This window comes from Trachypithecus francoisi, unplaced genomic scaffold (genome assembly GCF_009764315.1).
Source record: "Trachypithecus francoisi isolate TF-2019V2 unplaced genomic scaffold, Tfra_2.0 Contig00339, whole genome shotgun sequence".
In the NCBI taxonomy this organism is placed as follows: Eukaryota; Metazoa; Chordata; class Mammalia; order Primates; family Cercopithecidae; genus Trachypithecus; species Trachypithecus francoisi.
In genome coordinates, this window is record NW_022680578.1 from 155,897 (window position 1) to 170,249 (window position 14,353).

General features: G+C 48.4%; 1 protein-coding gene and 1 long non-coding RNA gene across 3 annotated transcripts in view; both read right to left on the bottom strand.

The window, feature by feature from the left end:
- Positions 1 to 9,946, bottom strand: part of LOC117083379 — a 68,509-nt gene extending 58,563 nt beyond the window's left edge. Inside the window, exon 1 of the mRNA XM_033210993.1 lies at positions 9,855 to 9,946. Within this exon, the coding sequence (XP_033066884.1) occupies positions 9,855 to 9,873 (19 nt within the window). The 5' untranslated portion in view covers positions 9,874 to 9,946. The remainder of the gene's footprint in view (positions 1 to 9,854) is intronic.
- On the bottom strand, positions 9,942 to 13,057 carry LOC117083406. 2 transcript variants are annotated; one of them, XR_004437073.1, is made up of 3 exons: positions 12,263 to 13,056; positions 11,351 to 11,707; positions 9,942 to 9,973 (listed from the first exon to the last, which is right to left on the bottom strand). It is a non-coding gene; the product is annotated as an uncharacterized LOC117083406 (long non-coding RNA). The 2 variants fall into 2 exon arrangements; XR_004437074.1 differs by lacking the exon at positions 9,942 to 9,973 and adding an exon at positions 10,796 to 10,841 and having other exon boundaries at positions 12,263 to 13,057.
- Between the last annotated feature and the right edge of the window lie 1,296 nt (positions 13,058 to 14,353).

Here is a 14,353-nt window from a genome sequence, read left to right on the forward strand (position 1 = left end):
GAGGCCAAGCTTGCTCGGCAGAACTGTTCCCGGAGGAGAACAGCACAGAGGACGTCACAGGGAGGGCAGGGCAAGCAACAGCAGCTTCCGCCTCGCCGCAAGCAGGGCCTGAGCCAGGGGCGCAGTCTCCTCCAACCTGACAAGGAGGCGCAAGGAGCCACAGACAAGTCAATTCAGGGTCCTTTTCAGAAAGGGGCAACAATGAGAAAATCTGGTCTCACCCACCCCACACCCCCCACGGTAACAGCTGAACTCGCACGTGCGTCTGTCACATTCCCCAACCCCTCTTGCAGATGCTCTTCCTGCACCCGGGTGCCCGTCTCCGTGCTGCTCCTGAGGCCACACCTGCTGCCGTCCAGTAGTGACCAGGAATTCATCTTTGTCTGGGAGAAGCAAACGCAGAGTTCACACACTCCTGTACAGGTTTGCTGGCCGAGAATCTAACTGCACTGTCCGATTCCAGATGTGCTGGTACCAAGGAGAACGTTCCATGTCCGGCATTTATAAACGGTATCAGTGGGTTCTCCTGGGACTCCCAGGCAGCTGCACGAGGGAGGGAGCTGTTGCCCTGTTACCCCGAGCCAAAGCAAGCCTGTGAGGCAAACACCACAGGCCACATCACACTCGAGCACCGACTCTTGACAGTTGCTCGTTCGTGTGTTAAGAAGAGTTCGGGGTACAGGCATCAGACAGGCCTGATCTCAGCCATGGGACAGCAGTGACTGCCCACAAGTCCCGTATCTAAGCCCCGACTTGCCCATCCGGCCTTCCTTCAGGAACAATGCCCACCTCACAGTGCAGCCATGAAAGCTAAGTCAGCACGTACATACACAACCAAATTCATTTCAATTGTGCTTTCTACCCCAATTTAATACAACCAGGCACTATCATTGAGACTGAATAACCAATATTAGAACAGAAGATCAGGCCAGCGATGGTGGCTCAGACCTGTAATCCTAGCACTTTGGGAAGCTGAGGTGGGTGGATCACTTGAGGTCAGCAATTGGAGACCAGCTTGGCCAACATGGCAAAACCCCATCTCTACTAAAAATGAATTATCCGGACATGGTGGCACACACCCTGTAACCCCAGCTACTAGGGAGGCTGAGGCATAAGAATCGCTTGAACCTGGGAGGTAGAGGTTGCAGTGAATGGACATCGTACTACCGTGCTCCACCCTTCCAGCCTGGGTGACAGACCAAGATTCTAGTAAAAATATAAAAGGTCAAGATGAAAACTGATTGCCAAGGTCCATGTTCCATATACTTCAAACATAAAGTTCATTAGCTGGTACTTGATCAAGTTGTTGATTTCTTCATTACAATCTTGTATATCCTTCTAACACGACTCAAAATGTTTACATTTGAGCACACCTCGAGTATAACAAAAAATAAAGTGCCTATATTTCATAAATGAGCAAGTTCCAGTAAGGCTGCATCCTGCTCTAGTTAATCCTTTGACAACGTAAAACTGAACCATCCTGACATAGCACTGACACATGGTACAAGAATAATGACCTCCAATTAAATCGCTAGATTTAGAGAACACATAAATATAGTTTATAACTAATTCACCAGCGATTAGCAAGAGTTTAAAGGAAGAAAAAGTATCGGGACTATAACTAGGAATCAAGGAAAAACTAACACGAGAAATTAGTCACGTTTAAATCAATACCCTTTCTGTGGGGCCGTAAGAAAGTATACACAACAGGTGTGCAAACTGTCATGCTAAGCTGTCACCAAGCTCTCTATGAAGGTGGTAAGAGCATCCCAAGTAGCAGAGTCTTGTATTCCTATTTAAACCTTAAACAGCCAACACCACACTCAGCACAGTGAGAACTCTGAAAGCTCAGAGGAACGCATGATGGGATGAAGGGCCCCAGCCCTGCCATCACCCTGCTGCTTATTAAAAATATAAAACAAAGCCCTGCCTTCAAGGTGCTCAGATCTAACTAGTACAAGGTTTTGCTTTTAACAAGTTAACTACGAATGATGAAGACTCTCAACAGCTGTGCGAAATGTAAGGCAACCTCATAAGAGGAACTTGGCTGAGACTAAACCCAGAGATGGTTTTTTAACCACAGAAGAGGAAAGAACTGAAGAACCTTACAGAACGTTGGCAGCAATTTCTATTTCTCTACGGGAGAACCTGGAATTTACCTTTGAGACAGACTGTCCTTCTGTTCTGAAAAATCAGATTATTCTTGCAATCCTCCATCAGGATTGAAATTCCCAAAGGCATGGAAAACCAAGTACTAATTTTAAAACCCCCACAAAAAAACTACCTATGATCTTAGATGTGAGATTTAGTATTCTCAAATTCCAAATTTGGAAATTTTTTGCACAAAGACCTTATTTTCCCTGTTTACTTGAAAGCTCTCTATTCTTTTGTCCTAAACATCATCTTTCTCATCCTTCCAAACAGTATCTGAAGATGAACTTACATATCGTTTTCAATGTTAACAAAGAAGATACTACAATTGTCATCAACTGTTTCTATTCACAACTCTAGGAGGGATTTTGCTACATCGTGAGGAATAAAACGAGGCAATAAATACACCACGAATAAAGAATAGTAGAAAGTGGACACATTTCCTGATGAGTGGCGATTTCTCATTGAGCTGCTGACAAAGTTATAATACGGAAAGCTAGACAGCTGCTCTGTTAGCTCTACCTCACTTAAGTGACCGAGTCATTGTTGTTTCGGTTCCCTCTCTCTTCTGGGGATGAGACACACCTCACAGAGCTGTTTATGATTTCAGGAACACACACATCAATGAAGTGACTGTTCCTAAATCGTTGCAAAGGGTATAGTAACCTGCCAAATTTCAACTAGGTTGCAACAAACAACTGTTTTCATCCTCCACTCTCCTATGCAAGCGAGATGGTGCGTTCTCGGATCCCTGCGGGAGCCCTATTCCTGGTGCCATAGAGCACACACACATTTACATCCACATAGTGTACATATATGGTACACTGTAACACATGTACATGCATAGAGTACACACACCCGAACATGTATAGTGTACATAAGTTCACTACGTGCGTACAGAGTGCACACACATCCAGATCCATGTGGTGTACATGTATAGAATGTACACACATCCAAATAGTGTACAAACAAGTTCACTACGTGTGTACAAGCATAGATCATACACATATCCATATAGCAAATGTACATAGGTACGGTAACATGTATGCACATGCATAGCATGTACACCCATCTATATGCATACAGTGTACACAGGTATATTATAACCTGTATGTACATGCATATGGCATACACATGCACATCCGTATGTACACAGGTATGCTATTTGCTATATGTATACACATGCATATAGCATACATTCTTATCCAATGTACGTAGGTGCACTACAGCATGCATACACATGCACAGTGTACACGTAGGCACATGTATACAATGTACATCAGTACACTAATGTATAAAGCATATACACATATGCAATAGTGTACATATATATGCAGCATGTATATGTATTAGTGTGTACATACCCAGAAGTTTATTCAGTGTGCACAGTGTACACGCATGCTTGTGTGCACATATGTATATATACATCTGCAGAAATAATGTGCACATACCCACATGGTGTACGTACACAAGTATGTATGTGGCATTAAATACATACATGTATGTACACATGCAGAACAGATAGGTGTCCAAGTAGTGTGCATATAACCATAGTGCCCATACATACATATGCACGTGTGTAGGACACATATGAAGTGTACATACCTATACATTGTAAATACATGCACAGTGGAAATACACGTAGTATGGGTACACCACATACACACATGTACATTTATACAGTACACATATACCGAGACCCAGACGGGTCAGGAGTATTAAAACTGCAGAAAGGCTTCCAGTTCTACCTAAGTGAATTTTTTTTCAAACAAAAACAGTGAGAAGGGCACAACCACTTTCCCTCAGAGCTCTGGGCCTGACCGTGGAGGTTCAGAGGTTTCCTAATGCAGTGCACATCAGGACTGACTCACGACGAAGCGCTCCTTAAAAATTAAAAATGTGTCCTCATGTTTTGGCCTTTGAGACAAAGCCTCTTATTTAATCGAGTTCTGACTGAATTTGACTCACAGTGCTCTGGCAGATTCTTCATTTTCTGGTGAGACAGACGAATGTCCCAGGGTGAGGGCAATGCCAGCCCTTTTAGGGTCAGCTTTTCGAGGAGCGATGTCTGGCAGAACACAACCCAACACCATAGTGGGATCCCCCAGCCAGCCACTTAGACACTTTCGGGTACTTACTCTGTCTGCTTGTTTCCATTTTTTGAATTCAGCTGGGGGGTGGGGGGAACAAAAAATCAAAACCAAAAACAAACAGCCCAAGTGTTTGTGTGTCTGAAAAGTTAATACATCCACATCCAACTTTCTAAATGAGACACGGCAGGTATGATGGTCACAGAACAGTGGCCACTGTTGACAAAATACAAAGTCTTCTGCAAAGAAGAACGAGTTTCTAGGAATACAAGTCAAGGGAATTTACTTCACATATTAAAGCTGTCAAGGGTGCTCATCAAAAGTGTACTTAGAGGTTTTCCTTTCAAGTTATTTTTGAAGATTTTTAAGTTGCAATACTGAAAAGCCTCTGGGAAAAGAAAGGATACAGGTATCTGGCAGATTTCTACTAAATGATTTTCATGTCTCTTTGATAAAGTTAAATAAGGTCAGCCTTGAAGTAATGGGTTCCACGACTCTGAGGCTGTGGATGGAATCCAGACAATTGAATAAACAGCAAGACTACACACACAGGACACAGGCAGTGAGCCAGCCTGACTACTTGGCAGCTTCTGGGTCAGTTCTACCCAGTTCTGCCCAGGCCCCACTGGAGATGAAAACCTGTCCTTTAGAAGCCTTCAAACCTCACTTTTCAAAATCTAATCCTCTTCAACTGAGGCCCGAGTCCAAAAATCTACTGACATCTTAGCCTGCGTTAGGCCAGCTGTCCCCCAGCCTTTTTGGCACCAGGGATGGGTTTCATGGAAGACAATTTTTCTGGCGGGTGGTTTTGAATTGCAACTGTTCCAACTCAGGTCAGGCATCGGATCCTCATAAGGAGCACCTCTGAGATCCCTCACATGCAGTTTACGATAGGGTCCCAGCGCCTAGGAGAACACACGGCTTATGATAGTGTCCCAGCGCCTAGGAGAACACGTGGCTTATGATAGGGCCCCAGAACCTAGGAGAACATGCGGCTTACGAGAGGGTCCCCGCGCCTAGGAGAACAGGTATTAAATGAGTTGGCAAAGCCAAAATCCACCCGATCTACCACTCCAAAACAAACATACACCACTGCCCAATACTGATGTGAGCCAAAAGCATGGAAGTCCTGAGGGCCCACACTGACCACAGCCAGACACCACTTCTGCAAGAAGCAAGCACGTGCCTAAAGATCACCTGTGATGACCCAGGAGAGCAGCTTTGAGCAGAGACAAACGTGAAGGAGAGGCACAGGGCCAGGGTGCTGGGTGTGCCGGTCTTTGTGACCTCACTGAGATGGCTGACCTCTGGCCCTTGGTGTCCGTCCTATGGAGGAGGTAGCCCCCAAATCCCTGCCTCCCTTCAGCACTGACTGAGGCGGTCCTGAAGTCTCCCCAGGGCGGAGACTGCTTCTAAATCCTGTTAGCTGCACACCCACAGAAAAAACAAAAAACAAAATATCAAGTATGCAGACAGGAAAAGAAAAATATGTGAATCCTCCTTTATTCAACAGGTATTTAAAAAGTAACAGGAAAATTGTGATAGTCTTTAAACAACCACCAGCTATCACGTCCTGTTGAAATGTTTTAGCTAATCAGGAACTTCTTTACCAAGCACCTGTGTGTTCAGGAAATCAGTTGACAGGTCCCAAATAACCTCGGAGCTTACGACCTGACCCACACTCAGGCGCATCACCTCTCCGGAGGAACGTGTCCTGGACACCTTTCAAATGGTGAGGAACAGGAACAAGGGTAGCTTTCCCTCAACCCCACAAAACAAGCTCGACCCCGAGGAGCCCGGAGAACAGCGACGTTTGTTTAGACGCTTTCCCACTGACCTTGTCAGAGCAAACGTTCCCATCCCACACCGCCCAGTGTTTAACTCTCTCTGGGATACCAGCAGCCGTCAACCCTCAACAAGCTGGAAACAGAGGCCAAGCTGACAGGAGGCCTCTCTCCATTCCCTACTGAATTCACTCAGGACACGAATGTTCCCAAACACATACGGCCCCAAGTATTCCACACCTGGAGAACATTCTACCACCAGACGCTGCAAAGACGTTCCCCTCAAGAGAAACTCAGTTTCTAACTTCCCTTAGGGAAAAAGAGGAGGCCCAGAACTTTCCAGAAAATCAAGTCTGGGAGGAAGCCACTCCCCTCTGGCACTTCCTGAACCTGCCTTCCCGCAGGTGCTCAGGGATGTCCCCGCGCCAGCCCCGTCCACCCAGGACGGCAGCAGGGCTCAGGCAGCCAGCACCTGGGCAGCTGGCGAAGCAACCCCAGGGTGAAAACGTCATCCCAGGCTCCACTTCTCGGAGCCCCTCAGCAAGAAAAACAGAGGCGGGACAGAACCGAGGGCTGATTCGAGCCTGGGGAGCCACAGACCCGCACAGCTCAATCATCAGACACGCTCTTTTGTGGACAGAGCCCAGCCCAGGGAGAGGCCAGCACAGAGACCCTCGTGCAGGCTCCATGAGCCAGCGTCCTCCAGGGCTGCAAGTTTGTGGTCACACCTTCAAAATTTGGTTCCAGAATCTTCCGGAATCAAAGACACACCACACTATAAAGCTGCCAGGACAGCAGGGCCCAGGAGCACGCTCAGGGGAGGACCAGGTAGAAACCCCACACACAGCACACACATGTGCATGCTTGCTCCACACATGCCACCCCTTCACCCAATACTATTCACGCAAAGGCATCTATGCCCTCCATACACCCTCAAATACACTCACCAAATATGATGCGTGTACACACTCCACACACACCCTCAAATACATACAACACACATGAACATGCTCACTGCACCCACACCTGCTAAATACACTCACCACACACGCACAAACGTGACACACCTGTACTCATTCCAGACATCACACCCCTCACCAAGTACACAGGTGCACACACCCCCAAGTGCAGAACCTGCAGACTCCACAAGCTTTGGTTTCCCCCACTGTTTCTCTCATCACATGAGATCCACACACAGGTGTCATTTACTGACATCTAACACCCGGGGAGGCCCTTAGACAGAACTGCAGTCACAAGTCGGCTTCATTCAGGCATTCATCACCAGCCTCCTGAAGCCACCTCCTGTCCCCACGGGGAGCGGGGGCCGAGGCCGGAGACGTCACTGGGCTTAAGGATCCCCAGGCTGGCAACCCAGCGAAATCAGGAGGGCTCGGCCACGGCCCTGGAGGGAGACGGGTACTGGGCTCAGGTACGCGGAACATGAGTCCTCATTTCCATACAGTGTCATTTACGACAGCGTCAGGTGAAAGCCAGTGGTTTGGCGTTCCTGGGATAGACAGTCCTGGAATTACAAGCAAAACTTTTTACTCCTCCCCTCTGAACGCATGAGGTCCATGGTCCCCTCACATCTAACACTGGGAATCCGAATCGGTGACTCCTTGTCCACCTGAGGACCACCCAAGAGGATCCACACACCTGCTACGACAGCAGCACCGCACCTGATCCGCAGGGGAGCAAAGCAAATCCCACCTTTATGAATAAAACTGGATTACCCCGACACTGGCAGCCTGCAGTGTGTATATCGTCAAGCCCCCACATCTGCGCCACCTGCAAGAGGAACACAAGCCCTTAGTCCCGGGCTCTCAGGACAGCCTGTGAGGTGGATGCTGGCACCCTCCTCATCTCCCAGTGGAGAGAAGGCCAGGGTCAGGGCTGGTGTATCAGGAGGGTCGGGGTTCAAACCCCATCTGCCTCACAAAGCAGCCCTTACCGTTCAAGTGACTTCTATCATCAGCCTTAAAATGTATCACAGTTACCAGCTATTCTGACTGCTGTTTCTTGGGACGTCATAAGCAAACATTTTGTTAGAAAGATTTTGCCAAATCTGCTTTCAAAATCCTATGTTATGAAATGACTAATGAAAATTTGAGCTCTGAAATAAAGCACATAGTTAAATGAATCCCAAAATGACTATCGCGAAGGAAGTTTTAACTTGAAGTGAAAAATATCCTCTAAATGACATCAGCCAGAATTATCTTCAATCATTACTGATCTCAAATGCTTCATGAATTATACAGCATCATCTCAGATATGAACTTAAAACCACTAGCTTAATGCACATTTCAGCACAACCAAAGTTCTGCTATAATAAGCAGCACAGGCGTCTCTGGAGAGGATTTTAATTGGGACTACAAACGATGCGCACGATCGTGGTAAGAGGTTTCATGCTGGCTGTTCTCCAATGTGCGACACAGAGAAACACCACTAACCTCAAAAACACCTGCTGCTTTGTAATAAGATGAGAGATGAGAGACGATGTGGACGGACTACTGTAAATATTTGAAAAGGAGAAACAATGCAAGGAAAGAATCGTATCAGTTTCCCTTTAAATTCTTAGAAAAAATTGATTTTTCTTCTGGGATGATTTAAAAAGAAAATGACATTCCTGGATTTTTTTTTTTTTTAACTTTTCTTTCTGAGACAGGGTCTTGGCTCTGTCGCCAAGACTGGAGGACAGTGGAGCAATCGCAGCTCACTGCAGCCTTAAGTGATCTTCCCACCTCAGCCTCCAGAGTAGCAGGGACCACAAGCATGCACCACCACACTCAGCTAACTTTTCTGTTATACAGATGGGGTCTTGCGATGTTGTCCAGGCTGGTCTTGAACCCCTTGGCCTCAAGTGATCCTCCTGCCTTGACCTCCCAAAGATTTAGCCTAAGCAACCATCTCTTATCGGAAAATAGAGTTTCGAGCAAATGCATTTCTGTAAGATTTTCTACCTTTTTTCACTGGGGAAAAAGGTAACCTTCCTCCAAGGGTCGGAGACAAAGCCGTTACTGTAGACAAGAGCGCTGTACATCCCGGGAACCACTACACCACGAGGCACGGCCATGCACCCTGGACGCAGGAGTAACACACGAGGCTAGCACAGGCCGATGCTGGCCCTCTCCAGAAGCAGGCCTATCCTTCCTCCTCTCCTCAGCCCCCTTCTCCCTTCAGGCCTCAGTGGCTGCTGACAGGGGAGGGGCCACAACTAGAGGAGGCTCTCAACTCCACCAGGGACAGGAGCCCCAGACGCTGGGGACTCAACTGCTGCCCTCCGCGCCCACCTCCTTCTGGCCCAGCCTTCTCAGGAGGCAGGCGTGGCCACTTTGACCCGCTTTCCCTTCTGTGACTCCTACAAAAACCAGTCCAGCGAGCTCAGGCTGCCTCACCCTCCAGGGTCACCCGGCACAGGCCCCCTCCATCACCTTATCCAAGCTCCTGGGGCCAAAAGGGTCTTGCAATATTTCACGTTCCAGTTGAGCATCCCCAGCCTGAAATCCAAAGTGCTCTGAAGAGCATTTCCTTCGAGTGTCATGAGGAAGCTCAGAATGTTTCAGGTTTCAGAGCATTTTGGAGTAGGGACTCTCAACCTTAATTTGAACCTCTTCAAAGACGCCACACACTGAAGCCCCAGATGTCCACCCTACACAATCCCAGCACACCCTCTGAAGTCCTCAGCAACAGATTTTCTTTCTTCAAAAATAACCATAAGTCACAAATTCACACGCAATCACAGAAGGGGGCTGTGGCCACCCGCACAGACGATGAAATTTAACTGTCACATTTTTACCTGGGTAATTTAAAGTCATTCCTCAAAACACACCTGTTTTACTGAGATGCATTTTAAGGTGAACACACACAAATCATTTCAGGGAAACAAACGTCACTTTGGGCTGTGTGTGGTTTCTTGACTCCTGGATAAGAGAGAAGATGCAAAGAAATCTGTTAAAACAAAGACATGAAAACACGTTTAAGAAGGGTTTGAAAGGTTCCTCCTGTCCCCCTGGAGGGGAGAGGACGACGCCTGGAAATCTCACGGGGGACAGGAGCACAGCCTCCTCGGTGTGCCATGGACACCGCCTCACCAAGGGGAGAGGATGATGCCTGGAAGGCTCACAGAGGTGGGAGCACAGCCTCCTCAGTGCTTTCTACACTCAGCAGCTTCAGAAATTCCCGTAGAAGCAGAACACATGAGAACTGAGACTGGAACACCCCCAAAGAAAGGGGACGAGGGGTCAAAAAAAGCATTCGGTCATTACCAAGGAGCGCGGGCACGAAGCCGCTTCAAAGACCATGTGAGAAGTCACTCATAGGCATTTCAGAAAATAAGGGTAGCCCGAGATTGCTCGATCAGCTCAAACAGGCTGCCGTCCCTCAGGCCATGAAGTCCCTGAGATGAGCCTCTCACTGAGCAGAAGTCACTCGCATCTCTGCCAGAGAAAGTACTAGAAGCCGACACACAACCTCATGAAACCTGGGCTTCAGCCCGTCGACAAGAGTGAGTCTGACATGGTACGTCCCTCCAGATGGTTGAAGACCCCAGGGGTTTATCAGACAACCTCGAAGGGCTGTGTCTGTCCAGCCCCTTTCCAAGTTCTGGATGATTTTTCCTGATATACTATAAGCAGCATGTTCCAGTAGAGACGTCATTAACTGGCTGAGGATCCTCTTAATTTTGAAATTAGAAACACACTTGGCCAGGCACGGTGGCTCATGCCTGTGATCTCAGTACTTTGGGAGGCTGAGGCAGCTGGACTGCTTCAGTCCAGGAGTTCGAGTCCAGCCTGGGAAACATTGCAAAATTCCATCTCTACAAAAAATACAAAAGTAAGTCAGGCATGGGGACATGTGGGACATGTGCCTGTGGGTCCTGGCTACTCAGGAGACTGAGGCAGGAGGATCGCTTGAGCCTGGGAGGTGGAGGCTGTAGTAAGCTGTGCTCACACCACTGCCTGGGCAACAAAAAGGTTTTTTTTTGCCTGTCTCAAAAAAACCAAAGAGAAAAAGAATTATATACCCGACTCGGCCAAAATAAGAGGCCTTGTGGAACGACCTGAAACACAGTTGCAAATTCTGGCAGGGCCTCCCCTGGCTTGATTTGTGGTGAGTGTAGGACCGCTCTGAAGGATAGGTCTAGTCTCGGAAGGTGCCTGGCGTCCTATCCTTCAGAGCGGTCCTACAACTTCCTTTCGCGGGACGGAACACTGGCCTTGGAGCCTGGGACACCCTGGGGCAGTGCCACCATCCCGAGGCCGCCATGGTACAAGGAGGCCCTACCATCATGAAGCCTGGGACGTCCGTCAGAGCAGTGCCACCCACCTGAGGTCGCCATGCCAGGGGAGCCTGGACATCATGAAGCCTGGGACATCCTGGGGCAGTGCCACCAACCCGAGGCCGCTGTGACACACCAGGGCCCTGGTGCCACTGAGAGGCTGCACAGCAGGTCCAAGCCCAGGCCAGGAGTGAAGAGGGTCCACATCCTTTCCATCCCTCCAGCTGAGTCCACAGACGTCTTGGAGCAGAAATGCATCAGCCTCAATGTCCACGGGTAAGTTTTTGGACACAGAATCTGGAAGCATAAAAGATGGTCCTGGGCTGGTTGGTTGCCGGCTCGGACCTGTTCTCTTTCCACACAAAACCTGGCTCACACCAAGCAGCGTCTAAATCCTGGAAGACCTGCTGAACACAAGTGCAGTTACAAAGCGGAGAAACTGGAGGGGGCTGTGCTGTGCTCCAGTGGCACCAGCATTTCTCAGGAAGACCCCGGACATTACAGGGTCCAGGACAAGGGCTTCTTGGGATTCAGGGCATGGAACAAGAACCCATTTCCCAGTCCTGTTGAATATGAATCAGCTAAGGGCCGATTCCCTCGGAGGACTAAGCACCACCCCACAACACCTTGGTATGAGTATGTTATTACATACGTTGGTATGGGTATGTTATTACCCATACCAAGGTAATAACAAGCCCGTTACCAGCAGGAGCCTGGTGATGAAGACATGAGGACCAGATGAGTACAAGGGATCCTGACAGATCATCGCTGGCCCCGAGCAAGGGGGGGACAGTACCCCCTGTTCCTGACGCATCAGCCCTGGCACTGAGCGAGGGATGGCAGCACGGCCTGTGCCCCTGCAGATGCAGAGGGATGTGAGGGGGGCACAGGCTGGGCTTGGAGGCTAACTCAACCACCTGCGCTTGCAATTCCGTTCCACAGGCAGCATTAGGGCTCACCTTGCCCCCGGGCTGCACTTTTTTCTGCTTATGAGTCGTGCTCGCTTTACATGGACAGGCATAGCTATAATAACGGTTCCCTGATTATTTCGCTGCCTGCATAAAGGGCTTTCAGAATTCACTTCCATCCTTAGGAAACGGGGCCAACACCAGGCTGTCTCCCTTAAGATGCCATGTCTCATATGGGGAAAAAAAATCAAGAGAAATCAAATTAAGGCCATAAAATACATCAGTTTCAACACTAAAATTTAATAGTACGCTTTAAATTGAAGACGAGTTAAGTCACACATCCAAACCTCTGAAAGCACGGTTACTGGGAGGAAATGGTTTGCAACACACAAAGGCAGCTCTGTAGAAGGGCCTAGGCTGGATGAAGGCTCAAACGTCAGTGCAAAGAGAAAGTCTGAACAAACTCTCTCCTGCCCTGCTGCTGTCCTCTTCCAAAACACACTGGTTATCTGTCAGTTTAGAACAAGGCCTAGGGAGGTGGGAGGCAGGCCTGGGAGGGTCACCTAACATCCAAGCTCCTCACCCACACAACCGCACCAGGCTGAGCTGAGCAGCACACACAAACACGACTAATTCTCCCCAGAAGGAAGATGGAAGGCAGCACACTGCCACGCCAGGCGCCCTGCAGACGAGAAGATTGAGGGGAGCCAGAGGTACCTTTAATCTTGCTTGCATGGTGGAAGGAGGGGAATAATGCCACTCACTTGAGTGTTGCACAATTCTTTCTAGCACTGAGTGGCAGAAAACAAAAATTATAGATGCTTCCTCGGAGAAATGTTTCTGAAGAACTGAACACAAATTATGTTCAGGAAATAGCATTCTGAATGCCTCAAGTGCTTCTGTTTTCAATAATCCCAGAGTAATTCTATAAACCCGGGAATCAGTCTCACCCAACTCTAGGATCACGGCCCAGGTGACGTGGGCACACACATCCTGAAGTTCCAATGCTCAACTAAAGTGGGGCGAGTGAAAATGATCCTGGGTATAATTGACACGGACACAGGAAGGTGGCTGAGCACCAAACCAGGAAGACCAGTGTCCTTCCGGGGCCTCACCTCTGTCCTTTCCCAGCCTCTGGGAACCACCACTCTGCTCCCTACTGACACAAACGCCCCTCCCAGGTACAACCAGGAAGATCATCATTCAAAACTGAGGAACGTGGCAGAACAAAGCTGTCAGGAGATTTTCATCACCAACACCACTAGTTACATGACCCAAAGATGATTAAAATCCCAGGCCCTTAAGGACTGAATGTGATCTATACTTACATGCATTCAATCACCATATTGGGGGTTATCCCTTTGTTTTGCTGCAAATATATCCAGCTGCTGCAAAAGGAAAAGGCAATTTGTTAACCAAGCTTCTTGGAATGTCTCAACAGGCCTCGAGGTAGGATAAAAGGCAGGACTTCCTGGCAGAAACGCTCAGCTCTGAGGTCAGGTGGAGTTCTTGAGCACCAACCAAGGCAAAATAAGGTCGAAGACTACACCACACTTTCCTCAATCACATCTTCATTCCACGTTTCCTTCTATTTCTCACGACTTCACTGGGAGAAATTGCACTGAAAGAAAATGGAAACACACACATATATAGGAGACCCTGCAGATGCTGAGAATGGGTGCAGCTGTCACAGTCCGAATGTCCTTTCAGGGCCATCTGACCTGGCTGGGATCCAAGTATCCAAGTGCAGGAATGTACGTCAGACCCGTGAAGCCAGGATTACAGCCACTGAAGGGTAGTTTTCCATCCCATGGCAACCGGCCTTGCTAGGGGCTTCCTCAGGGACCACCGACTTCACGCCACCACCCCTCAACTACTTCAACTAACCTACATCATGACAGAGGCCTTTCCAGGCAGACCAGCCCTGCCCTAGTCCTGCTTCATGGCACATCCTCCAGGCAAACGTCCTTGGCCTCCTCCAGGAGGCTGTGCTCGGAAGGTGCCCTCATTTACTTCTGTGGCTCTGAGACATTTAACTAGAGCCCAACACACCTCTTCCTGTTCACATAGTATTGAGTTAACAGATTTTTATGAGTCAATTTTCACTGGGAAAAACACCATTTCAGGAGCCCCAATGACCAC